We start from the raw sequence: 24,525 nt of genomic DNA on the forward strand, positions 1-24,525 counted from the left end.
TTTCCTGCTTTACAGGGAGAAGCAGCTGAGGATAGGTTTGGCCTGTATCTAACCCTACAGTTACTTTTTATCTTGATCTTATTCTCCACTATATTTTTTTTCTTCCTTTTTGTTCTGTACTGCAGTTCAACCTTCCTTCTCTGCTCCCCTCTGTTTTCTGCCCCTTCTCTCAACGGCAGTTTTTGTGAAGTTTCCTTCAGCCCAGGGAACTCCAAATGTTATTTCAGGGCTTTTTTTGTATATGAGGCTATAGGCCTCTGATGTAGCCAGTCCTCCTGGAGTTTATGGTAGGTCCTGTAAGAAGAGCCCTGTAAATTCTTGAGGATTAGCTACATCAGGGGGTTATAGCCTAACATGCAAAGGAGTTCCTGCTACTAAAAAAAGCCCTTATTATGACCATTCTTATGGCAAATCTCCAGAAAGATCAACCTTCCCAACCACATCCCACCTGCAGTAAAAAAGCAGCTTACTGTGGTGGACCAAGATGACCAAGCTCCTTCAAGAGAGAAATTACTGGGTGCAGGTCAACCAACAACTGTTCACAGATGCCAGCTTGACTGGAAGGGGAGACAACCTGGACAACAAACCTGTACAAGGCCTATGGTCAACAGCAGAATCTGGACTGCCAATCATTCTGTTGAAGCTATGGGCCAACCATCTAGCTCTTGGCCACTTCAGAACCCAGCTCATAGGAGCTCACATAATCATATGGACAGACAACATCTGCCAAGACCTACCTGAACAAGCAGGGCATCTCCAGATCCTCAGCCCTTCACAAAGAGGCCTCTCAGATCCTATGAGGGGCAGAAAGGAACACAACCTCACTAAAGGCAGAACACAGATGGACTAGCTGAGTAGAACATTCATCCAAGAAGGGGAATGGTCCCTCAAAAAGGAGCTGTTCTGGCTGACAGTATCACACATCAGCAAACCTCTGGTGGATTTTTTTGCATCTCTGACCAAGCAGTTACAGAGATTTTTCACCAGGTTCTTTCATCTCACACCAGAAATACATTCAAGTCTGACAGTACCTCCTTGATTGGAATGGATTATTCATTCTTTTCAATGGTTTGGGCTCCTTTGACATGAAAATATGAGTGAACCAAGCTCCTCCCTCTTACAGGGTTTGATTAGTAGTATTGTCAACCTCCATGTGGGGCCTGAGGATCTCTCAGCATTACAGCTGATTTCTAGACTACAGGGGGCTCCACCCCCACATCTCCAGGAATTTTCCATCTCAGAGTTGGCAGCCCTATAAGCCAACTTGAGGTGGAGTCTTAGCTCAGTGGTACAGCATCTGCTTATATTTTTCTGCATACTAGGAGAGTTCCCCGTGTTGGAATCCCTACCTTGTCTATGCGTGACCTGGTTTTCCTGCTTTCCTGATTGGCATTACCCCCACTCATTTTACCATTAGATATAGTGTGGGCCTACAAGATTTGCAGGGGTATTCTATCTTCCAGTCCCCCTTCCACATTCTCACTGTGTCTGGCATGGCTCCTAAGCTCTTCCACAGCCCCCAATGACTATGTAGTAGGTAGGTGTGTTCTCTGCTTGTGCAGAACTTTTATTGCGGGTGGGGGGGGAAGAATTCAAACCTCCGATTTATTTTTAAAATGTGGGGGGTCCCCCAGGTTTGCAGGCAAACTTCTTTAATGTCAGTATGGCCCTGATCTGTGGATTTAGATATCCACAGAGGATGTCCACACCTTATTATTAGGTATATAGACAAGTGGGGACCCACAAGAAACTTGTGGGGAAGATTAATCTCATCGCCCCTCTTTACTTACTATCCCACTTGTACTACCCCCCTTTACTTACCTCTTCCCCCTTCTTGAACACTCTTCCCTCTCTTTCTCACTTCCTCTCCTTCTGTCAGACTTTCCTATTCCTCTTTCTCCCAGTCTCAGAAGCTTCCTCCCCTCCACCGCAGAGGTTGAGAGCCACTCAGCTCCCAGCCTCCCTTCATGAGACTGGCCTCTGACACTGAGAGAGCTGTGGGGCTCCTGAACTCCAAAACTGCTTCGCTACTCCCCACACACACTGGCCTCAGTGGGAGGCCAGGGACTGCCGAGCTCCCAACCTCCCCTTCCCTCCTTGGAGATCAGGAATGGTGCAGCTCCCAATCTCTAAGGCTTATCCACACACACACACACACACAGATGCTTTGGAGATTGAGAGCTGCACAGCTTCCCACCTCCAAGTTACCTCTTCCCCCTCCCTTGCCAAACACTGGCTTCCCTATTGCTGAGCTAGGCACAGCTCCAGGGTTTCAGACCCAGCCTCAGTGTCTGGAAGCTACTCTAGGCCTGGCGTGCCTCCCACTCACCAGTGCTGCTGTGGCGGAGCTTGAGGAGCCAACACAGCCAACTTCTTTAGAGGAAAAGGTAAATGTTTTGTCTGTGCCTTTTATTTGGGGGAAGAATTTAAACCTCCCAGTGTATTTTTTAACTTCTCAGATTTTTCTATAAACCGGGGGGCGGGGGGGGGGGGGGGGTGGGGTCACCCAAGTTTGCAGAAAAGCCTGTTTGGGATAAGTGTGCCCTCTATTTACAGATACCTAAATCTGCAAATAAGGGGCACAGTTAGGAATTAGATACATAGATAATGCTAGCCTTCACAAGCAGAGTCTTAAAAAGCAATCTAAAACAAGTCTACTCAGAATTTTATTCAGGTCTGTTCAGTGAGGCTTACTTCTAGGAAAGTGTTCTTAAGATTGTACTGCCAATTGTGGTGGCACATGAGTGCTTTCAGACAAGGGATTTTCCCCATGTGTGCTGTGCAATGGCATGCTCTTGCATGACTGTAATGTCTCAGCAGTTACATAATTTAAATCATACTAGACCGCCTTCTCTGTGCTCCTTTTTGTCCAGTGTACCATGGCAGTGCCATAAAGCAAAAATCCATTCTTACTTCATGTATTTGACCAGTGAATACTATTTGCACAAGCACTCAAAGGTTTGCTCATCAAATGGAATATTGTGGCCTCTTAGGTTTACAGAGCAGAGTAAAGCTTAATGCTCTGTCTCTGGTTTGGAGCTCACAAAGTGAGCTCTGCCATCCAGCCTTCCTAATCCATGTAATCCTGCTGTAATAGCCGGCTGTTACATTGCCCGGAGGCATCTCTAATTTAAGCAAGGCAATCTTCTGGGCAAGGATAGAACCAAAGATACAGGGCCAGTGTCAGCAAACCTTGAGTTGGGACATCTGCTGGGGGTCAGGGATTCTGGCAGGGACTACTGATACTGACTCCCCTCTCACCTGTGCCCAGCCTCTAACACCTGCTTGCATTGGCCTTCCTTCACCCACTGACTTGCAAATTCTATCTCCTGTGTTTCTGGCTACCTGGGCTGCACAGCACTGCCAGGGAAGCATGTGCAGGTAGTGCAAGCGGTGCCCCTCACGGCCACAGGAGTGCCTCTCCCAGCCATCAAGAAAAGGGCATGCAGGTTCTGTGAGCATGAGAAAGTGGGGGACTATGAGTAGGCAAGAGAAGGATGCTCAGGCCAATGTGATTGGGGGCAGAGAGGGAGGTGGGGGTGGGGGTCTGGAGGTAGATCGTGTGAGTCCCATGAGCACTCTCTGCCCAGAGCCCCTAAAAACCTGGAAGTGGTCCTGATACCTGTCGCCCTTGTAGCCTTTCTCTGCTCTCTTCAGCAGTGAGTGGAACCTCAGAACATCTGTCCTGTTTGGCTTCTGTTCTCCTTGCTGGTACTTTTCAGTGCTTCATTGTAAAGCACGTAATGGTTCTTGGCCCGCTACCTGCAAAATGAAAAGCCAAAATGGTTTCTTAGACAGAGACTGATAGACTAAGAGCATCTCCCTATCCACATTCCTGCGTCACATAGAAGATAGCTTCTCTATGATTGTACTAGTGCAATATGGACACAGTTTATTCATTCAGAACCATTAGAGGCAAAGCATTTCCTGGTGGCTGCAATGGAGGGGGTCACAAGTTTGAATGCTCCCAAAACAAAATAGACCTCATTGTTCATAGAAAGCTAGTATGTCAGGGAGAAGGAGCATACCAGCTTTCTTAGTGCAAGGAGCACTGCAGTGTACAGTCCGTGTCTACATTCTGAAATGCATCCCCCCCCCATCACAACAGCTGTATTCACAAATTGTTGGACATTGCACTACCATTTCACTACAGCTGTGTGAACAATCCAGTTGCAAACGACTGCTGTAGTGCTGTGATAGCAAAATATTGACTGATGTCTGGATATGTTCAATGGGTTGAATTCAGTGGAAGAGTTCACAGAAACTTAGTGTAGCAGATCTTTCCCCTTCTTTCCCAGGTCCCCTGCCTTTTGTCCAGAAATATCCAGTGATGATTGGGAGAGCTTTGCAAGTGAAATGGAACACAGCAACAAGGGTGAAATAAGGAAAAATTACCTTTCTTCCTTCTCTGTTGATGGAGGAGACAGAAGAGAATGGAAGAGAAAGAACCAATTTTTCCATATTTCCATTTGTCCCTTCAGCACTCCATCCTATTTCACACACTTAGTCATCTCCCAGTCCTCAGTAAAGTTGTGGGTTGCTTAGGGATGGTGGGGAAAGGTAAGTTCTTGGTAAAATCATCCATTGGAGTCAACCTAGTATGTAGCTAGACTGCAGTGCCTACCTATGGCAGCAGAAGGTCGGCTTGTTAGAGAGACGGATATCAGCAGTCCCTAGATGCATTTGCATTTATTTACTTATATCCCACTTTTCTCCCCAGTTGGGACTCAAACCAGCTTTACAACATCATTCGCCCCTCTTTCCCTTTCTCATAAAAACAATCCTGTGAGATGGACCAGGCTGAGAGTTTGTGACAGGCCCAAGGTTGTCTACAAAGCTTCCATTGTACAAGCGGAGAGTTGAACCTGAGTCACTCAGAGTCCTAGAACATCACTTTTTCAAACTGCATCTCTGTCTTGTTGTAGCCCCCATGCTTCCTTCAGTCATCCTCTTGGGGCCTCTTGTGGTTGCCTGGTCCCCAGATGGTTCAGTTAGCCATTTCCAGGGGAAGGGCCTTCCCAGTTATGGCCCCTACTCTATAGACTTTCTACACTCCTCCTCTGACATCTTGGGGAACTTGCTTAGTTTCTGCAAGGCTCTTAAGGCTGAATTGTTCAGGTAGGCCTTTGGAGATTAATCAGATGTTCTGGGCTGGTTCAATGGTGGTATGGTGGTGAGTAATATAAATATTATATGTGCATGATCTGATTTTGTTGGTTTTCAATGTTGTTTACATGTTATAAGTCTCTGCAACATGGGTTAAGTAGCAACTAAAAAAATTAAGATTTTTTTAAAAAAAAAATCATACTGGTGCTCTAGATAGCCTTTACCTGTCTGGAGGTCTCTGGAGCAGTAAGGGGAAGGGGTTGGAATGAGTTAGCTCTACATCTCCGCCGGTATCTAATGGTTGGGGATGACTCAAAGTCAGCCTGGAAGGATAAACCCTCTGGGAAGGACACTTCAGCTGATTACAGATCGACACTTTGGGCCGACTCAGAGACACCTCTGAAGTTGGCCCAAAAAATCCCTCTACACACAGACGTATGCCAGGCGTCCCCATCCCGCACTCACCCCATCCTTCCGGCTGCTCCACCCGGCTCAAAAAGCTACCACTTTGAAAGTGGTAGCGAATATTTGAGCCGGCCGTCAGTCGCCGGATTGCCGTCTGGACGGGGAAGGGCGCACGCGAGGCGACTTGGCAGTCTGAAGCTGTCAAGTTGCCCCAAGCTGTTCTGTTGTTTTTTTTTACTGAAACCAGTCAGAGCGCCCCCCCCCCCCAGGGAAACAAAGGAATCTGGTTCCAGGTCGCCTTCCTGTGTGGCGGCACCCAGTCACCTCACGGACGGGATGCTGGCGGGCTGTGGGTGAGCGTGGGAAGGCTCCGGGATGGCTCTTTTTGGGCCGTCCTGATTTGGGATGCCTCCCTGCCACCCCAAAATGCCCATTTGTTCTCATCCTTACAGTCTAGATTGGTTCCTCCCTGACCAGTTATTTTCCCTGACAGATTCCTGTAACCATAATACCTTGTTGCCCACTTCGGGGCTCAGGATCCCATATCTGCTGTCAGAAGAGAGATCCAAAAACTGGGAAGGTCTAATTTCATGGTGCATATCCTCTCAGGAAGCTGTGGTCCCTGAAGCAACCATTCCGTTAGAGATGCCCACACAGTCCCAGAGGACAGAATCACCTTCATCCTCCTCTCCTGGGAAGATCAACCTGTCCCCTTCCTCTGATTCTGACCCTTTCCCACAACCTGTGCAGCTCCAAAGAGCTTCCTCCCCCCGCCCAACTGCCATGCCAAGTCCCATGTGCACAGAAGCCATTGTAGCCCTGCTCAGGTGAGTACACCCCTGCAGAACAGAATGAAGCCCCCTTAATTCCTTCACTTATTTTATTTTTATTTTGTTTATATCCTGATTTTCAGACCCTTCTCTCCCCAAAACGGCTCACATCAGTAAAGAGAGACAGGCCCTGCCTGCAGGATTTAAAAAAAAAAAGACAAAGTCACGCAAAGAAAGGTGAGTGTAAAGAAAGAATGATTGGAAAGTGAACAGAGTTCAAATTTATCCGTAACTGGAGCTAGGCGTAGGTGAGTAGCTGTGTTGATCTGCAATCCAAGAACAAGATTCGAATCCAGTAGCACCTCAGAGACAAACAAAATTCCCAGTGTATAATCTTTCAAGATCCAAAGCTGTGTCAGCTTCAACTTTTGAAAGCTTATGCCCTGAAAATCGCGTTGGTCTTTAAAATGCTAACGGGCCCGAATCTTGTTCTAGGGCTAAGCTGATCATCCCTTGCTAGTATTCTTGCTTGGATGGAAGACCATGCAGCCTCTCCCCAAACCCCATGTGATAGACTGCACTTAAAACCAGGTTTCCAAATGCAGCAAAATCAAGAGATATGGGAGGTGAAGGGTTAACACGTCACTAGAATGGAGAATTTGAGAGACAGGCTGCTCCTCTTCTCTGATTGACTAGTGCTAGCTGAGATAAACTATATGACCAGTAAGGTTGCCAGATTCCCTTGCCCGTTCGATTGGGAGAGGGCATTCTGGAGGTGGGTCGCATGATTATGTTACCCAGAAGTAGACATCATCCCATTGGTTCGGGGTGGGTTAATGCCCGCTGAGACCTAGGGGAAGGCAGCCCTAACCAGTGTACTGAAGAGAGATGAATTGCAGATTTATACCCTGCCCTTCTCTCTGAATCAGAGACTCAGAGCGGCTTACAAACTCCTTTATCTTCTTCCCCCACAACAGACACCCTGTGAGGTGGTGGGACTGAGAGAGCTTTCACAGAAGCTACCCTTTCAAAGACAACAACTACAAGAGCTATGGCTGACCCAAGGCCATTCCAGCAGGTGCAAGTGGAGGAGTGGGGAATCAAATCCGGTTCTCCCAGATAAGAGTCCATGCACAATGGCAGACTGGGTCTAAAAATATTGGTTGCTAGGAGACATAGGAGGCCCACCTGCAACTATAAGGCTATCATTTAATTTTTGTAAGGAATAAATAAAATTTTCAAAAAATACATGTGGAAAAAAGGTACACTAAAACATATATATATATATATATATATATATATACACACACACACACACACATATGTATGTAATTACAGTGTACATATATTGTACATATTACTGGCAGTATACAGTAGATACTAAATGTAAATACAGATTGCATTTTCTCCAGGACACTTGAATTGTAAAAACAGCAGATCCCCAGGCCCCACCTGGAGGCTGGCAGCCCTAAATATAATGTAAATTTTACTTGCATTACAGTAATAATACTGAAACTTCTACTATATTTTAAGCTACTAAAAGGTCACTAACATTTTTAACATATTGCCTAATGTTTAAGGAGGCCCACATGCCATCTGGCAAGCTGACACCCTGGCCAGTCCGCCACTGTCCACGCACTTAACCACTACACCAAATCAGCTCTCAGTTAGTTCATTCCTTTCTGGAGGTTCTGTCAGTTAGAACCATTCTACAAGCGGTCAGTTGGTCTGACAGGAAAAGTCAGACAGGTTCACCAGAAGGGGAAAGACTCCTTTGCTTTAACTGTAGTATTCCTATCCTGAGGGAGAAATGTCAGCCTAAGCTGAAGTACACTTTACAGACACCAGAACTGGGATAGTGATTTGGCAACAGTGAGTGTGTAGTGTGCTGAAACTCCCTTTCAAGTCAAAACGAACAGAGTTATATTTTCTGAGGAGAAGATTAATTCCTTCCCTGTTTCTCAGGGGGGTTGGTTCTGAGGAGGACCCCGGGTCTGCTGTGAAGCGGAAGGCATTTTAGTCAACTCAAGAGACCAAAATAAATTATAATTTCAGGAAAGGGGCAAGTTAGGTGCTCAAAGAAAGAGACCAGCTCTAGGGAAACTGCACTGTCATAGGAAACTCTCTGGAGAAACTTTGTTGCTGTAACTAAAATACTAGAAAAAATATTGCTCAGTGTTAAAGAACCAAGAATATATGCAAACAAGCTTCTACTGTACTATTTTGCCTATAAAAAGAAGTGAAATCTATTTTACCAGCAAGTTTTACCTCAGCTTTTGCAACCCCTGACTACACCTACCCATCCGTTACCTGTTAGATAACTTTGGGTTTTTCTATTTGAATGTTATACTGTCTCCAGTGCTGTTTCAAAGAGTGAAACAAGAAGGCTCCTGGTTTTCCCAAACAAGTACCTGGGCTGAGCCAAAAAGCCAAGGTATATTCAGTGTGACACAGTGGGACAAACAGTTTCAAAAGCACAAATATTAACCCTCTACTTAGGGCTGCTCAGCCACAGCAAGGAATAGAATTTTGGCGGGAAAAATCTGCCTCAGAGTGGGGGAGTGATGGGTCTGTCATAAGAACATAAGAGAAGCCATGTTGGATCAGGCCAATGGCCCATCCAGACCAACACTCTGTGTCACACAGTGGCCAAAAAAATTACATATACACACACACACACTGTGGCTAATAGCTCATGCTCCACTGTCCCCCAGTTCAGCCCCCATATCACCTGAACTCCACAGAGAACCATTATGCTCTCCTGGGGCCAAATACATTTGGTCAGCCTGGCCTACTTCACAGGGCTCTTGTGCGGCCTCAGGCCCAGAAGAAGGGTGGGATTCAAATATGATAGACAGATCCACCATCGGTCTCTCTCTGCAAATAGCAAACAAGTTTCGGGGGGAGGGGGAGTTCTAGGTTAGCTCCCCCCTCTCCTGACATAGCACTGTTCTTAGGGTTGCCAGGTGAGACTCAGGAAATATCTGGGGATTTGGGGGGTGGTGCCAGAAGACTTTGGGGGTGGAGCCAGGAGCAAGGCCGTGACAAGCACAATTGAATTCTGAAGGGAGTTCTGGCCATCACATTTAAAGGGACCATGCTCCTTTTAAATGCTTTCTCTTCATGGAAATGATGGAGGATAGGGCTCCTTCTTTTGGGGCTCATAGAATTGGACCCCCTTGGTCCAATCTTTTTGAAACTTGGGACTTTTTTGAGGAGAGGCGCTGGATGCTATGCTGAAAATTTGGTGCCTCTATCTAAACCCACCCCCCCCCCCCAAAACCCAGCTCCCCAGAGCCCAAGATACGCATTGATTATACCCTTTGGGTATACATTATTGATTATACCCTTTGGGTATATCCATTATAGGGTATATCCATTATACCCTGCGGGGACTGGTCTCCATAGGGTATAGTGGAATGCCCATTGTACACTCAGACACGCATGCACACGCTCCGTTTTCTGCTAACCTGGTTAATTATTTGGATGGGAGACCTCCAAGGAAGTGCAAGGTCACTATGCAGAGTCAGGCAATGGCAAAACACCTCTTGCCTTTAAAACCCTCTATGGTTGCTGTATGTGGGCTGCAACATGATGGCAAATAAAAATCACCTCAACAGATTGTGAATTAGGCCTCAAACAAAGGTTGCCAGCCTCCAGGTGAGATCTGGGGATCTGAAATTACAGCTGACCTCCGGACTACAGAGATTAGTCCCCCTGGAGAAAATGGCTGTTGTGGAGAGTGGATTCTATGGTATTCTAACCCACCGAAGTCCTTTCCCTCCCTAAGACTCATCCATACCAGGCTCCAACCCCAGTTCTCCAGGATTTTGACTGTTTGAGATTGCCAACCCATAGTCGGCAATCTCAAACAGAGCTTGTCTTCTTGGCTTCTAAGAGCCAGCCAGTCAAAAACAGCTTGCTGTATTTGATTGGCAGGGTCCATATCTCTGAGGCCTGCTATTTGGGAATGAAATGCCCTTCTGGCTTGCATTTTCCTTCTTTCCATACTCTGCAACACTCCTGATATTCTGACTGTGGGACATGGTGGCAGGAAGCCATTAGTACCTTCACACACTGCTTAAACACCTCAGCACGGAAGAAATAGTGCTGGGGAGATATGATTTTGAGACTTCCCAACCTTAAGGCACTTTGTGATCTCCTGACCTGAATGCACACAGATGGCAGAGACCCTTGGGAAAAAGAGGATGGCCAGGATGCAAGGCCACAAAGCAACCACTGAAGTGCCAAAGGATCACTTGGAACCATCCCAGTCTCCAACAAATAGACAGCTGAGTCCATGGCTTACATGTGAGTCTATTCCACAACAGAGACTCCGGTCCAAATGTCCCCCATCCCAGCTTACAGCCCCCCTCTTGGGGTAGTTGTAAACACCCTGGTATGGAGGCTGCTTTTCTGTGGCTTTCTCTTATTGTGATTCTGTAATGTTTAATTATGAAAAACACCACATAGTTGTGTAGAGGTGCCATGCAGGTGTTTTCTGTCAGGGCCAGGTAGGGAAGCAAGACTTGTGCACCTGGTCCCACTCTTGTTCTTCCAGGTCTTTAAAAGTTACAACAGCACAAAACAGGGTCTCCAGAGCCATGCTTCCACTGCTTAAAGGGCACTTCTGTGAATGCCTGTTCTGGAAAGAATTGGGTTCGAGATGATGTCTCTGCTGGCAGTTTCACACATTCTGGTAACCTCATGAAGCTGGTTAATGTTCTCATCCAGTGACAGTCACATTTCTGCAGTGATTGTATAAGAAAATGTCTGACCTATAGAACACTGGCTTGCTCTAATGAAGTCCTGCCTCTTGTACATAGGATTGGCAACTCCAGGCTGGGAAATTCCTGAAGATTTGGAGCCTGGAAAGGGCAAGTGGAGGGATGTCATCAGGGTCTAGTGCCACAGAGTCCACCTTTCCAACCATCCATTTTCTTCAGGGAAACCTGATGTCTCGAGAACAGTTCTAATTCCAGGAGCTCTCTAAGCCTCTTCTGGATGTTAGCAACCTTACTTGTAGGGATGTTCAGTAATCACACAAAATTGGATTTTTTAAGGTCACAATGACTGTATATGTGTAATGAAATGGAGCTTGTTAAACTTTAGGCTCAAGCTGGAAATATCCTAATTTTCTCTTGTTTTCCATAGACCTTGAAGGCTTTCATTTTCCACTAAGGTGGCTTTTCCCCTTCTTCTTGGGTGCTGATGATGTTTTTCTCTGCTCTCCACACTGTGTGTGAGAATCTGTGTTGTTACAGATGGTTTTCAATGCTGCCAGTTGTATTTGATTGTTGCATAGGATAGGAACAGTATTGCTGGTTTTGCATCTGTTTCTCCTTTGAACTTTTGCACTACATGGCTCTCCTTTTGATTTCCGCAAATCTCTGATCTTCTGCTTATGAGTTGCCTCTTTAAAACTTCTGTTGAAAAGGCAGCTGACCAAGTGTGTGGGGTATAAATACCTTAAGTAAATAGGGAGGTGTGGTGCTTTTGCTCTGATCCAGCAGAGTTCTAAGAAGGGCTGTGGCTCAGTGGAAGAGCCTCTGCTTTCGATGCAGAAGGTCCAAGGTTCAATCTCTGGCACCTCTAGATAAGGATCAAGTAATATGTGATGCAAAAGACCTCAGCGAGCCTCTATTAAAAGAACAGGACATTTTTCTACAGGCTAGCTGTTTGTTAGGCTGTCACTCAAGCATTCTTTGAAAGTCTAAGTCTATCAATGGCAACTAGGCATGGTGACTGAAGGGAACCCACATTCAGAGGCACTAAACCTCTGAATCTCAGTGCCACGAGGCAACATTATGTTTGGCCTCTGTGCCCTGTTGTTGGTCCTCCAGAGGAACTGGTTTGCTACTATGTGAGGCAGGATGCTAGAATAGATGGACACTGGGCTGATCCAGCAGGGCTGTTTTTATGTTCTTATGAAATAAACTCTTCAGTTAGCATTTCTTGCATGGAGCATGGTGGGGCTGGAAGGAAAGTGCAGGGAAAGAAAGTGGCACAATACTTTAAAGCAGGCTAATAAGGAGAGGTGGTAGGTGTGGAGTAGTCTCAAAGGATGGGGTTTAACATTTTGTGGGCTGGCACTCAATAAAAATTCAGCATAGACAGAGGTTTCTTATGAGAAAGCTAGAAGTGTGGAGAGATTGACTTTTGCTCCTGACAGCATGTCTCTAGGTGTCAGCTTCTATTATCTCTATTAACTAATCCTTAAGCTTTTGAAGTGCAGAAGAGAGATGTTTCCCAGGATAACCCTCAGTTCAGTTATTTGACATCAAGCGTGATTATAGCAATGAGGAATCTCGAATTCTGAGTTCATCAGAAAAATATGCCAATCTACAGAAACATATGCAAATTTAAAACACAGGAAGGCTGATAGCAGATGGGCAGTTTGGGCCGACTCAGAGATGCCTCAGAAACGGACATGAAAAAAACCTTCCAAACATATGCTGCCTATCCCCATCCCATACTCACCCATCCTCCAGAATCCTCAGAGTGGCTCAAAAAGTTACCACTGTTGAAGCGGTAGCAAATTTTTGAGCCGCATGCCAGTCGCCTCTTTGGTGTCTGGATGCAGAAGCGCGCAAGTGAAGCATCTTGCGGTGTGAACCCACCAAGCCACCCCAAGCCGCTTCTGGCTCCCCCCCAAGCCCCCCCCCAAAAAAAAACCTGCCCAGAGTGCTTGAGCGCTTAACTTGTTGGGGGAGTCAAAAAGAGCAGTCTGACTTCTGAGATGCCCCCTGTCTGATCACACAAAGCCAACCTTGTAGACAGGGTAGGGCCACCTCACACTGGAGCGTGTGGAGGGTTCGGGATGCCTCCAATCTGCCCCAAAATGCCTGTCTGTTATCAGCAGAAGAGGCTCATTGTCTTTCCCTGTTTTTGCAGAATGTTGATGTTTGCTGGCATAGAGCTGTGTGGCTACAGAAAGAGATTTATGATGACTATTTAATTAATTTAATTAATTAATTCTCATATGGCAGAGACTGCAATTCTACCTTGCCTTCTGGGTATGCACCTAGAATAATATTAAAGAGCTAGATCTTCTGGCTGTAGACAATAGTAGGATCTCCTGGCTATACTACACACATGGAAACAATTTATGACAACTAAGGAAGAAGGGTGCCGTGTTGAGAAGGAAATATAACTAGCGACTAGGAAAAATATAGTTTGTGTAAATCTAGCCTGGCCATCTGCTTCTTGTACAGATGTTAAATTTGTTACATTTTACGCAAAATTTGCTCCTAGTGCCAAATGAAGGTTTAAAACAAAGTTTGAGTAATCTTAAGACAGGGCAGTCAGAGCTGTCATTGGATTTTAGGGGCTAGGAAAATAAATGTATGAGCTCTCTTGGAGTCTCATGAAAACTCTAGACACTACCCCTGCTTTTTAAGGATGGGTGGCATAGGAACAAACACTGTGACCTGGATAGCCCAGGCTAGGCTTATCTTATCAGATCTCAGAAGCTAAGCACAGTGGGCCCTGGGAGACTTCCTGAGAAGTCCAGGGTTGCTACCCACCGGATCAGGACACAGTTCCCTCTCAGGCTGACTAAGTGCCTCTGTCATTGCTTTGTTTTACTACTGTTCTTTTTCTTTCTCTCAGGCATGGATGGGAAGAAATGCAGCGTATGGATGTTCTTACCTCTTGTACTGACACTGTTTACCTCAGCGGGACTATGGATTGTGTAAGCAACTGTTCTGATTTCTTCTGTTTTTTGTAATGGTTCCTAGAAGGAAGAGATTTTCAAGACACAGTGTGTGTCAAGGCGAGGTAACTCATTGCTAAGGGGACATTATTATGGCTGGAAGATCTCTGTTGATCTACTCCATTGTTTTCATGGTGATACATATTTTGTCTCTTGAAAATATCCATTTGCAGGAAAGATAGATATAGATTAGATAGATATGATATTGGATTGGATTTATATTCCGCCCTCCACTCCGTATCTCAGAGTGGCTCAAAATCTCCTTTACCTTCCTCCCCCACAACAGACACCCTGTGAAGTGGATGGGGCTGAGAGGGCTCTCACGGCAGCTGCCCTTTCAAGGACAACCTCTGCCAGAGCTATGGCTGACCCAAGGCCATTGCAGCAGGTGCAAGTGGAGGAGTGGGGAATCAAACCCGGTACTCCCAGATAGATATATATGATGTAAATGTTGTATCTCTGAAACACAATTAAGATTCTACCTCCACAGGTAAAGTACTTGAAAAAGTCTAGACTCTATAAATTAGCTCCATGCATGTATGTATGTATGTACGTACATACGTACGTATAGGTCGCTATGCAGAGGGATGCAATGGCAAATCACTTCTGAGCATCTCTTGCCTTGAAAACCCTGCAGGGTCACTATAGATTGGCTGAGACTTAATAGCATAAAAAGAGCTGTCAAGATGCAACCAACTTTTGGTGACCCTGGCAAGGGTTTTTTGAGACAAGCGAGAAGCAGAGGTGGTGTGTCAATGCATTCCCCTTGCTGCAGAGTCTTCAGTTCTAGCTCTGACCCAGCTTAGCTTTTGATATCTGATGAGATTGGACTACTTCATACCATTCCACTATTTTCATTAGCTCTATGTTGTTGTAGTTTTGTGGGAGGGAGGGGTTGAGGGGGGTGCCATCAAGCCACAGATTAGTTAAAGTGACCCCATAGGGTTTTCAAGGCGAGAGATGTTCAGAGGTGGTTTGCCTTGAAATACCAAGGTCTACATCATGACCTTGGTATTCCTTGGTGGTTCCCCATCCAAATACTAGCCAGAACCAACCTTGCTTAGCTTCTGAGATCTGACAAGATTGGGCTAGCCTGGGCTATCCAAAACAGAACCATTGGTGGTGTAAAGTGCCATCAAGTCACAGCTTACTTGTGACAACCCCGTAGGGTTTTCAAGTCAAGAGATGTTCAGATGTGGTTTGTCATTGCCTGCTCTATGCTGTTGGAAAATTTGTTTAGATAATCCTTCAGCTTTTGACACTCAGCAAGGATTTTCCATGTATATTTTTGTATCCATAAGATACTTGCTGAAGGAAGGAAGGAAGGAAGGAAGGAAGGAAGGAAGGAAGGAAGGAAGGAAGGAAGGAAGGAAGGAAGGAAGGAAGGAAGGAAGGAAGGAAGGGTTAAGATTCTTAGGAAACTGATTTCTGCAGTCAGTACAATATCTTGCCTTCTTTCCTTTGCTGAATTATCTGCCTGCCTCCAGGCCACCTGCTGTGTCAACTCCTTCCATCTCCATGAACAAACAGGCAAAAACAAATGAACAAACAATGGTTGTATTAAAAAATATCTCAGCTTCTCCATTTATCTGTTGGCAGATATTTTATAGCTGTAGAGGACAACAAAATTCTCCCACTAAATGTGAAAGAAAGGTAAAGTACTTGAAAAGCTATTTTCTAATGACAAAGCCCTCATTATTCAATATTTTGAGTACTTCACAGCATCATCAGGTTGTGTATTATTCTTTTGAACAGTATTTTGAGCCTGATAAGGGTCCCGCTCCCCTACTCCCTGCTCCTGTTGCCCACTGCTGCTCCACATGGTGGTGGGGAAAAACAGAGGGGGGAAAACCCTGAGGGCTGGCTGCGGGACTTTGCTATTATAGTATTTTAAAAAGGAAGTTTCTTTAGAAATTGGTGAAAATTCTGTGGTTTTCCCAGAGAGTTTTCACTAATTCGTAGTGCTACCCATGTAGTTTCCATTTTTTATCTCAAGAAACGTGGTGCCAAAGCCACCACCATGGGTGCCCCATATTCTCACCCACAACCCCTCCTACCAGTTGCCACTAGTTTCTGATTGCAGACAAGTTCTTGGGTCATAAGAACATAAGAAGAGCCCTACTGGATCAGACCGTAGGCCATCTGGACCAACATCCTGTCTCACACAATGGCCAACCAATTCCTCTGGACCTTCCCCTGATATTGCTTCCTGCTTCTGGGATTCAGAAGCTTAGTGCCTCTGGAAGTGGACATTCTCCTCAGTCACTATGGCTGGTAGCCATTGATAGATTGATCCTCCATGAATCTATCTAATACCCTTCTAAAGCTCTTTATTCCCGCGGCCATCACGACATTCTCTGTCAGCAAATTCCACATCTTAATCACTCTCTGTGTAAAGCAGTATTTCCTTTTGTCCATCCTGAACCTATGGCCCATCAGCTTCATTGGATGCCCTTAAGTTCTAGTATTTTGGGAGAGGGAGAAAAATTTCTTTGCCCAGACAAACAACAGCAAGAAGAATGTGAGTCAGTAAAGGAACTGTACCAGTTATCTTATTAATTAGACATTGTTTTGTGATAGCCTGCTTGATATTTGGTACTAGTGCTGTGCATTTGTTTATCCATAAAGCAAGTTGCATCTTTAAAATTATCTATACCCTGGTACCCCCCAACACCTTTCTTGGAGCCTCCCAACTGATTTTAAACAGTGGGTGGACCAGTTGAAGTTTCCACCAAGTGTGGCTTCTGGTTGGCCACTGCAGATTTTATTGGCTATGCAGATTTTTAAAAACAGTGCTTTGGCAGCAACTGCCACCACTGCACAAGGATCTTCATTGTGTTACTGAAGGTAAGCCGGGACAGCCATTTCTGTCGCTGGCTTCATGCCCTGCAGCAGCCATTTTATGGCTGCACACACTGCCACCCTGTGTCAGAATTCCAAGGCTTCCTGCAGACTCAAAAAAGGTTGAGGACTCCTGGGCTAGAAAATAATCTGCATTGAGCCATGAACTCTCCAACATAATGTTACAAACTCTGCAATTTTTTTTTTCCAATTTCACTTAGGAAACCAGGTCCCCTGAAGCCACCTTATATAAGGTAATGAGGTTGTTTTCCTCTTCTTCATTTCAACAAGGCCCATTCTTTTATCAATGTACTTCTGTTGATTGATCTAATCTTTGCTGCAGGCTTAGTAGAGTTACAATGATACACGTTATATTTTTGAAGTGTTGCAGGTGATGCCCCTCCTGCAAGCTGTGTGTTTAGCCAAGTCATGAACATGGCAGCATTTCTAGGTAGGAGGTGCATGAAGAATGCCTGGTTTCTTCCTTTTTTCTCTCTCTCTCTCTCCTAGTTTTTGTCACAGTATAGTAGGACTCTGCCCAGTAAATGTCCAAGATCAAACACTGGAGAGTCAACGAGGTGTTGATACTGTCGCATAGTTCTCACAGTTGAGTTAAATCTTCGTTTGAGCAGCTCAACTTCAGACTGGAGACATGGTCTTGCTTCTAGCCAAACAAAAAGACACCCTGCACATAGAAGTCTGGTGTATAAGGGGGAAAGGATTCTGACCTAGCCTAGAAGTCTAGCATGTAAGCAAAAAAAGAATCTTAACATAGCTTTCTCCAGGGCTTTTTTCTAAACCGGAACATACTGGAACACCGTTCCGGCTACCTTCACTAGCGTTCCGGCTCCAATCTCCTGCTCCTGCTGCTGTTGCACTTCAGCAGTGGCCTCCCAGCACACGGGTCACCTACCGCCTTCGGAGGGCCCAGCAGAAGCCTCCAGGCACCCTGGGCGACTGCTGCGTTCAGGGGGACCAGCAGCGCTTCAGTGGCAGCCTCCTGGCGCCCGGGTCACCTGCCGGGTTTGGGGGGCCAGGCGGTGCTTTGGCGGTGTCTTCCCAGAGCCTGAGTCACCTGCCGCCTTCAGAGGGCCTAGTCGAGCTTCTGCGGCGGCCTCCTGGTGCCCAGATTGCCTGCCACGTTCAGTGGGCCAAGCAGTGCTTCAGCAGCAGCCTCCCACACCCGGGTCGCCTGCCGGGTTCGGGGGGGCAAGCGGCAATTCAGTGGGGGCTTCCTGGCACCTGGGTCGCCCTGCCTTCGGGGGGCCAAGCGGCACTTCAGCGGCAGCCTCCCTGCGCCTGGGTTGCCTGCCACCTTTGGGGGGCCAAGCTGCACTTCAGTGGGGCTTCCCGGTGCCCGGGTCACCTGCCGCCTTTAGGGGGCCAAGCGGCGCTTCGGTGGTGGCCTCCTGGTGCCTGGGTCACTTGCCGCGTTCAGGGTCTCAGCAGTGGCCTCCCGGTGCTGGGGTTGCCTGCCGCTTTTGGCGGGGGGGCAGCCGCACTTCAACGATGGCCTCCCAGGTCGCCTGCCATATTTGGGGGCCCAGCCAGGCATCAGCGGCGGCCTCCTGGCACCCGGGTCGCCTGCTGTTTGGGGGGGGGGGGGTCAGCTGCAACCTCCTGGTGCCCTGGTCACCTGCAGCTTTAAGGGGACCCGGCAGCCTCACGCAGGGCCCTCCCACGCCTGGGTCGTCTGCCATATTAAGGGGGCTCAGCCATGCTGGAGTGGTAGCCTCCCTGTGCCTGGGTTGCTTGCTGTGGTCGAGGGGCCAAGCTGCCTCACACTGAGGACTCCCGGGGCTGTGCAACAGCATGTGGTCATACTAGTGAGCAAGACAGTTTCTCTTTCTTTTTACTCTTTCTTTCCCTCTGATTCCATTTCTTCCCCCTTATTCCCATTTCTTTTCCCTCTCGCTCCCGTTTCCCTCCCCCCCTTGTTCCCATTCCTTCCTCCTTTGTTTCATTTATTTTCCTCCTTGCTCTGTTTATTCTCCCCTCATTCCCATTTCTTCCCCTCCCTCCCTTCCATTTCCCCTCCCTTCGTTCCATTTCTGCCATCTACTGCAGAGTCTTCTTGGTGGTCTCCCTTCTAAGTACTGAGCCTGCTTTAGCTTCAAGGTTTTGACGAGATCAGGTCTTGCTGAGCAAAAATACAGACTGAGATGTTTTCAGTCTCTAGGAATGAAAACACAAGAGAAGTTACTTTAAAAACCCCCCCAAAACCCCCTGAAAATTCAGGGATCTGGAAAATTCCTGGGGAAATGCATGCCCTCCTCCATTTTGTGGTTTTATAGCCTTACTTTCCCCCCCTCATTGGTGTCTGTTTAAAAAGCAGGACTGGACTGAGAAGGGGAAATAGTCCTGGTAGGTTGCCAGCCTACAGGCAAGACCTGGAGTTCTCTCAGAATTTCAACTGAACCCCAGACTACAGAGATCTGTTTCCCTGGAAAAGTTGTCAGCTCCAGAGGGTGGGTTGTATGGCATGACATCCCTGCTGATAGTCTGTTTTCTTCAGATCCACCCCCAGATTTCTAGGAATTTCTCAACCCTTAGTTGGCAACCCTGGCTTGAAGCAAACCAAGGTGAGTGGCTCCCGTGGCATTGCAAGGCAGCACTTCAGGGCCATTCAACTCCACGGTGTCAGCAACAGGCAGCCATGCAGGAGGAAACAGTTGGTATCTGGCAGCAGCCAGGGTTGCCAAGCTCCAGGTGGGACCTGGAGATCTTCCATTATGACAGCTGATCTCCAGACTACAGAGATCAGTTTCTTTCTTTCTTTCCGTCTCCCCCCCCCCTTCTTTCTGTTTCTTTTTCCTCTTTCCGGTGATGGTGAGTAAGATTTCTTTCTTTCTTTCTTTCTTTCTTTCTTTCTTTCTTTCTTTCTTTCTTTCTTTCTTTCTTTCTTTCTTTCTTTCTTTCTTTCTTTGCTTTATTTTCCACTCCCCCACTCTTTCTTTCTGTCTGACTATCTTTCTGCCAATATTTCTTTTACCCTGTTTGCCTTATTTCTCACCCCCTCTCCCTCCTTCCTTCCTTCCTTCCTTCCTTCCTTCCTTCCTTCCTTCCTTCCTTCCTTCCTTCCTTCCTTCCTTCCTTCCTTCCTTCCTTCCTTCCTTCCTTCCTTCCTTCCTCTCTCTCTCTTTCTGTCATTCAGTCTTTTCCCATGTCTATTTGCTTTATTTCTCTTTCTTTAAGCACTACGCCATGCTGGCTCTTGTGATCGAGTAGTGTGTTGGAATTTGATTTTTTTTCCTGGGATGGCTATATATTTATGGCTATATATTTGTGGACTTTTTCCAATGCTAGAATATCTTTTCTGAGGTGTGGTGATTATAGCACTTTTGGTTATGTCAGAGGTGTGACCTAGTACGCAAATGACAGTGATGTCAGTGGTGTGGCCTAGTATGCAAATGACGGTAATGTCAGAGGTGTGGCCTCGCGTACTAATGAGTTCCTGCTGGGCTTTTTCTACAAAAAAAGCCCTGGCCTTCTCCATGATGCACTAGCAACAATAACATAATTGCTAGCATTCTATATACTATATAAGAAGACAAATCACTGGAAAAGACAATCATGCTAGGAAAAGTTGAAAGTGGCAGAAAAAGAGGAAGACCTGACATGAGATGAGATGGATGGACTCAATCTAAGAAGCCATGGCCCTCAGTTTGCAAGACCTGAGCATGGCTGTTAATGATACATTAACATAGGGTCGCCATAAGTCAGAACCATCTTAATGGCACTTAATACATACACATTCTGGTAAGCTTAGCAGGCCTGACTTGTTAAACTACCTGAGAGTCAAAACACACAGATCTATATGCAGGGAATTTATTTTGTATGTGTGTGTTTTATGCCGTCAAGTTGCTTCCAACGTATGGCAGACCTATGAATTAATTACCTCCAAAATATCAGCTCATTTACAGCCCTGTATAAGTCTTACAAACAGAGGGTTATGGCTTCCTGGACTGAGTCAATCCATCTCACATTGAGTCTTCCTCTTTTCTAGCCATCTTTAACTTGTATAGAAGACTGTTAATCATGTGAGTCTGAAATGGTGCAGCCCAAACGCAGGTCTGCTGCTCCAGTGAGAACTAGGCATATAAAGCTATTATTATGTGGAATGTTTGTTAAAATATGTGGATGTTGAAACATCATGCTTCCCTTCCCATTTGTTTTGTCTTCAAAATCACTACACCGTTGCCACGGTTTTTTAATTTGCATGACACTTTTGCCAGTTTTGTGTGTTTTAGAGCCTTGCATGAATGTTATCACCACCAGAGTGTGACTTTCTTTTCCTCGCCTAGCACTCGTGGTGGCTGTCCTCCGCTTTATTCAGCTAAAGCCAAAGGTCCTGAACCCCTGGCTCAACGTGAGTGGCCTGGTGGCATTATGCTTGGCCTCCTTCGGAATGACCCTCCTTGGCAACTTCCAGGTACTCTTTTCTCTCTCCCTTCCCAGTTAATTATGCACATGAACACATACACGAATTAAGTTGCGCATGACCACTTACCTGCCTGAATCAGACTCTTGGCCCATCAAGGTCAGTATTGGCTACTCAAACAGGCAGCGACTTTCCAGGGTCTCAGGCTGAGGTCTTTCATTGTGAAAGTATCACAACACCTACCACCTGGTCCTTTTAACTGGAGATGCTGGGGATTGAACCTGGGACCTTCTGAATGCCAAGCAGATGCTCTACCACTGAGCCACAGCCCCTCCCCATAATTATGATCTTCCTTGGTCAATCTATATATAAATTACAGTTAGCTGCCCTGTATGCAAGACCACAAAGCCTCACTAGTCTCTGCCCTTACCAGCAGGTTCTCATCTCTGCTACCTGAGATCCTTTAAGCTGGAGATACCAGGGCTAGAGCCTTCTGCATTCACAGTCACTGTTCTATGGCCCATTTTCAGGCATATGCAAACAGATTTATTTCTTAATATTTCTAAATAATAATAGTTATTTTGGTTTTTTAAAAGTCCTACACAGTCATTACAAATACATAACCATTGGTAAGTTCAGGGCTGTCAAACACAAGGCCAAGGGGACGGAACCAACCCATCCAGGGCTCTTATCCAGCCTACGAGCAGTTGGTATGAGGGAGGGAACAGGAGGATGCTGGGGTGGGGGACGGAGTGGGCAGAGCCACTATGTGGCTTCAGCAAGGTGGAACAACCATGTCTGCAGCAGGCAGGCAGAACCCCTTCACTTCAACAGCCACTTCACTGGTAACTTGGGAGGCACAGCTGCATTCATGCCTTTCTGGGATTGTTTTGGGTTGAGAAAAAGGCACAAGTGAGAAGACTAAAGCTTCTTTATCCTGTGCACCGTGGTTCTGATCCTAATTATTATTATTTATTAAATTTATGAATCGCCTCATCCCAGCCAATGCCGGGCTCTAGGCGCTGTACAACAAAAATTACACATAAAATAAAAAACCCCAGTAATTTAAAACAGTTGCAACCCAATGAACATACTTTATAGCAGGGTTTCCCAAACTTTTCTTTCCCATGCCCGGTTATTTTTACACTTCTCTTTCGTGGCCCACTAAAATTCGGAGGTGGAGCCAGGAGACTTTGGGGGTGGAGCCAGGAACCAGGAATGATGTCATTTCCTGTGGTGTCACTTACAGGTCAAGGGCCAAGTGATGTCACTTCCAGGGCACACTGAACCAAAACTTCACCAAAACCAAAACTCCACCTTTTCCTGTGATGTCACTTCCAGGGCATTCCCCCTGTAATGTACTCAGAGACGAGACGTGTTGAAGGCAACATGCTTTAATGGATGGTACATCACAACAGAACGGACAACGCGGGCCGGGACCCGCTCTATATACACACAGCCCGGAACGGCCCCCCAGCTGGCCCAGGCCAATCCTGGCCAGTCAAACTTCCTGCCATAGATCTTGATTGGCGGAGTCCTTTCGCGCGCTTTGCCGAGTGACCAGGGGATTCCCCCTGGTCGCCTCTGCTGCATGGCCGCGCGGTGCTTTACTAAAGCACAATACACTACACCCCCAAACCTGCCTCTTCTTCTGAAGTAACTTTGTTTTCAGAAAAATCTCTCTGAAACTCATGCTGAGCCAAAATGGGTTTGGAAAGTGGGTGGTCTGCAACTTTTTCATACATTTCCAGGGTCCTCTCTTTCCACCCTCACACCTGCATGCACCTATCTGTTTGTGTGTTCTTCTCCAGCTTGCAAGCTGGTTATTACCTTTAAAGCCCTATATGGCCGAGGACCTGCCTACCTTAGGGACCTTCTCTCCCCGTATGAACCCCAGAGAGCACTGAGGTCAGCAGGGAAGAACCTGCTGACTATCCCTGGCCCAAAGGAGGTAAAACTCCAGAGTACCCGTACTCAGGCCTTCTCAGTTTTGGCCCCACAGCTGTGGAATCAACTCCCAGAGGAAATGCGGGCCCTGCGGGACATTGAACAATTCCGCAGGGCCTGCAAAACCATCCTGTTCCAAATGGCCTTCACCAGCTGATACTACTAAATTGCCAAGTAAACTTGCCGATGAATAGCACTAAATGTATTAATGTTTTTAGAATTTTATGGATTTTAATTTGTCTTCAAATGTTATTTATTATATAATGTATGTATTGAATTTTATGCTGTTAGCCGCCCTGAGCCGCTTGGTCGGGGAGGGCGGGATACAAATAAAATGTGACTGACTGACTGACTGACACTCCTAATGCCCATGTTCAATTGCCTGCAGCACCTACACACCCCTTCCTCAACAGCACTGGCCAGTGTATGCAGTTGGAAGTGCTGTTGCCATTGCCATCAGGAATGCCAGCGCTGTGTACCACCCACACAGGTCCCTGGCAGCTGCTGTAACTCATTTAGTAGGCCCTTCCTTCCGCTGCTACTACTGGAACGCTTCCTCAAGCTACAACCAAGCTTGCTTGGTTTCAAGACAATCTTTTGACAGCTATTTTTCATACTTTTCCTTGACTGAAACACTGGGAAACTGCTGTGAAGTAGCAGAGAATTGTACTGCAATTAATGAATTAATTTCAAGTTATATAAAGTTCAAGTTTTTCTGCAGTTATCCCAAAAAGGATATTTATGTGGGGCTTGCAGCTTTTTACTGGCTGTGTTTCTCATGCCTTTAAAAGCAGTCTGTTGTGCAGATATTTAGCCAGTGAACTTCTTTCATCCTTTTTAATATCTACAGGAGGAGTTTAATTTTGGTGTCAGACAGCTGTTAAAAGTAGGACCAGTAAAATGGTGCCAAGTTCATAGTAGGAATGCCACAGTAAATGCTATCTTTATCAGCAGTGCAGGCGTTCCTGCATTGCTGATAAAGATAGCACCTACTATGGCGTTCCCACGATTATGCGTGCTAGTTAGAGAAAGCTAGGAATTCTTTTGGCACTACTGGACCAGGGAAATTGTACAACACTTATAAGAATGGTCCCTGGAAGAAGGATCTGAGATCCGAAATGGCTTGCTAAGCGGACCGGTTCTCCGCTGGACCACCTACTTTTAACACTGGACTGAATGTTATTTAGTGGCTTTCAGCCACATGAGGACAGTAGGAGTATTGAGTAACGTATGAAGTTGTAACTTGGCGATATGTACTGATACTACTCGTTTTTTATAATAATATAATAATAATAATAAATTCTTGTATCCCGCCCTCCCCCACCAAAGGCAGGCTCAGGGCGGCTCACAGACATGGAACA

The 24,525-nt window shown here is 46.3% G+C and overlaps 1 protein-coding gene across 2 annotated transcripts in view; it reads left to right on the top strand.

Moving 5' to 3' along the window:
* The window catches only part of TMEM150C (transmembrane protein 150C), a 45,372-nt gene that overhangs the window by 11,405 nt on the left and 9,442 nt on the right, over window positions 1-24,525 (top strand). The window contains exons 1-6 of one of the 2 annotated variants that reach the window (XM_060247128.1): window positions 10,443-10,592; window positions 13,893-13,974; window positions 15,595-15,648; window positions 17,058-17,090; window positions 17,220-17,287; window positions 21,141-21,268. In XM_060247128.1, coding sequence (XP_060103111.1) covers window positions 10,463-10,592; window positions 13,893-13,974; window positions 15,595-15,648; window positions 17,058-17,090; window positions 17,220-17,287; window positions 21,141-21,268 — 495 coding nt within the window. In that variant the 5' untranslated portion in view covers window positions 10,443-10,462. Of the gene's footprint in view, window positions 1-10,442; window positions 10,593-13,892; window positions 13,975-15,594; window positions 15,649-17,057; window positions 17,091-17,219; window positions 17,288-21,140; window positions 21,269-24,525 lie in introns of those variants that run through there. The other variant, XM_060247129.1, reaches the window with a different exon arrangement.

This window comes from Heteronotia binoei, chromosome 9 (assembly GCF_032191835.1).
Source record: "Heteronotia binoei isolate CCM8104 ecotype False Entrance Well chromosome 9, APGP_CSIRO_Hbin_v1, whole genome shotgun sequence".
Lineage (NCBI taxonomy): Eukaryota > Metazoa > Chordata > Lepidosauria > Squamata > Gekkonidae > Heteronotia > Heteronotia binoei.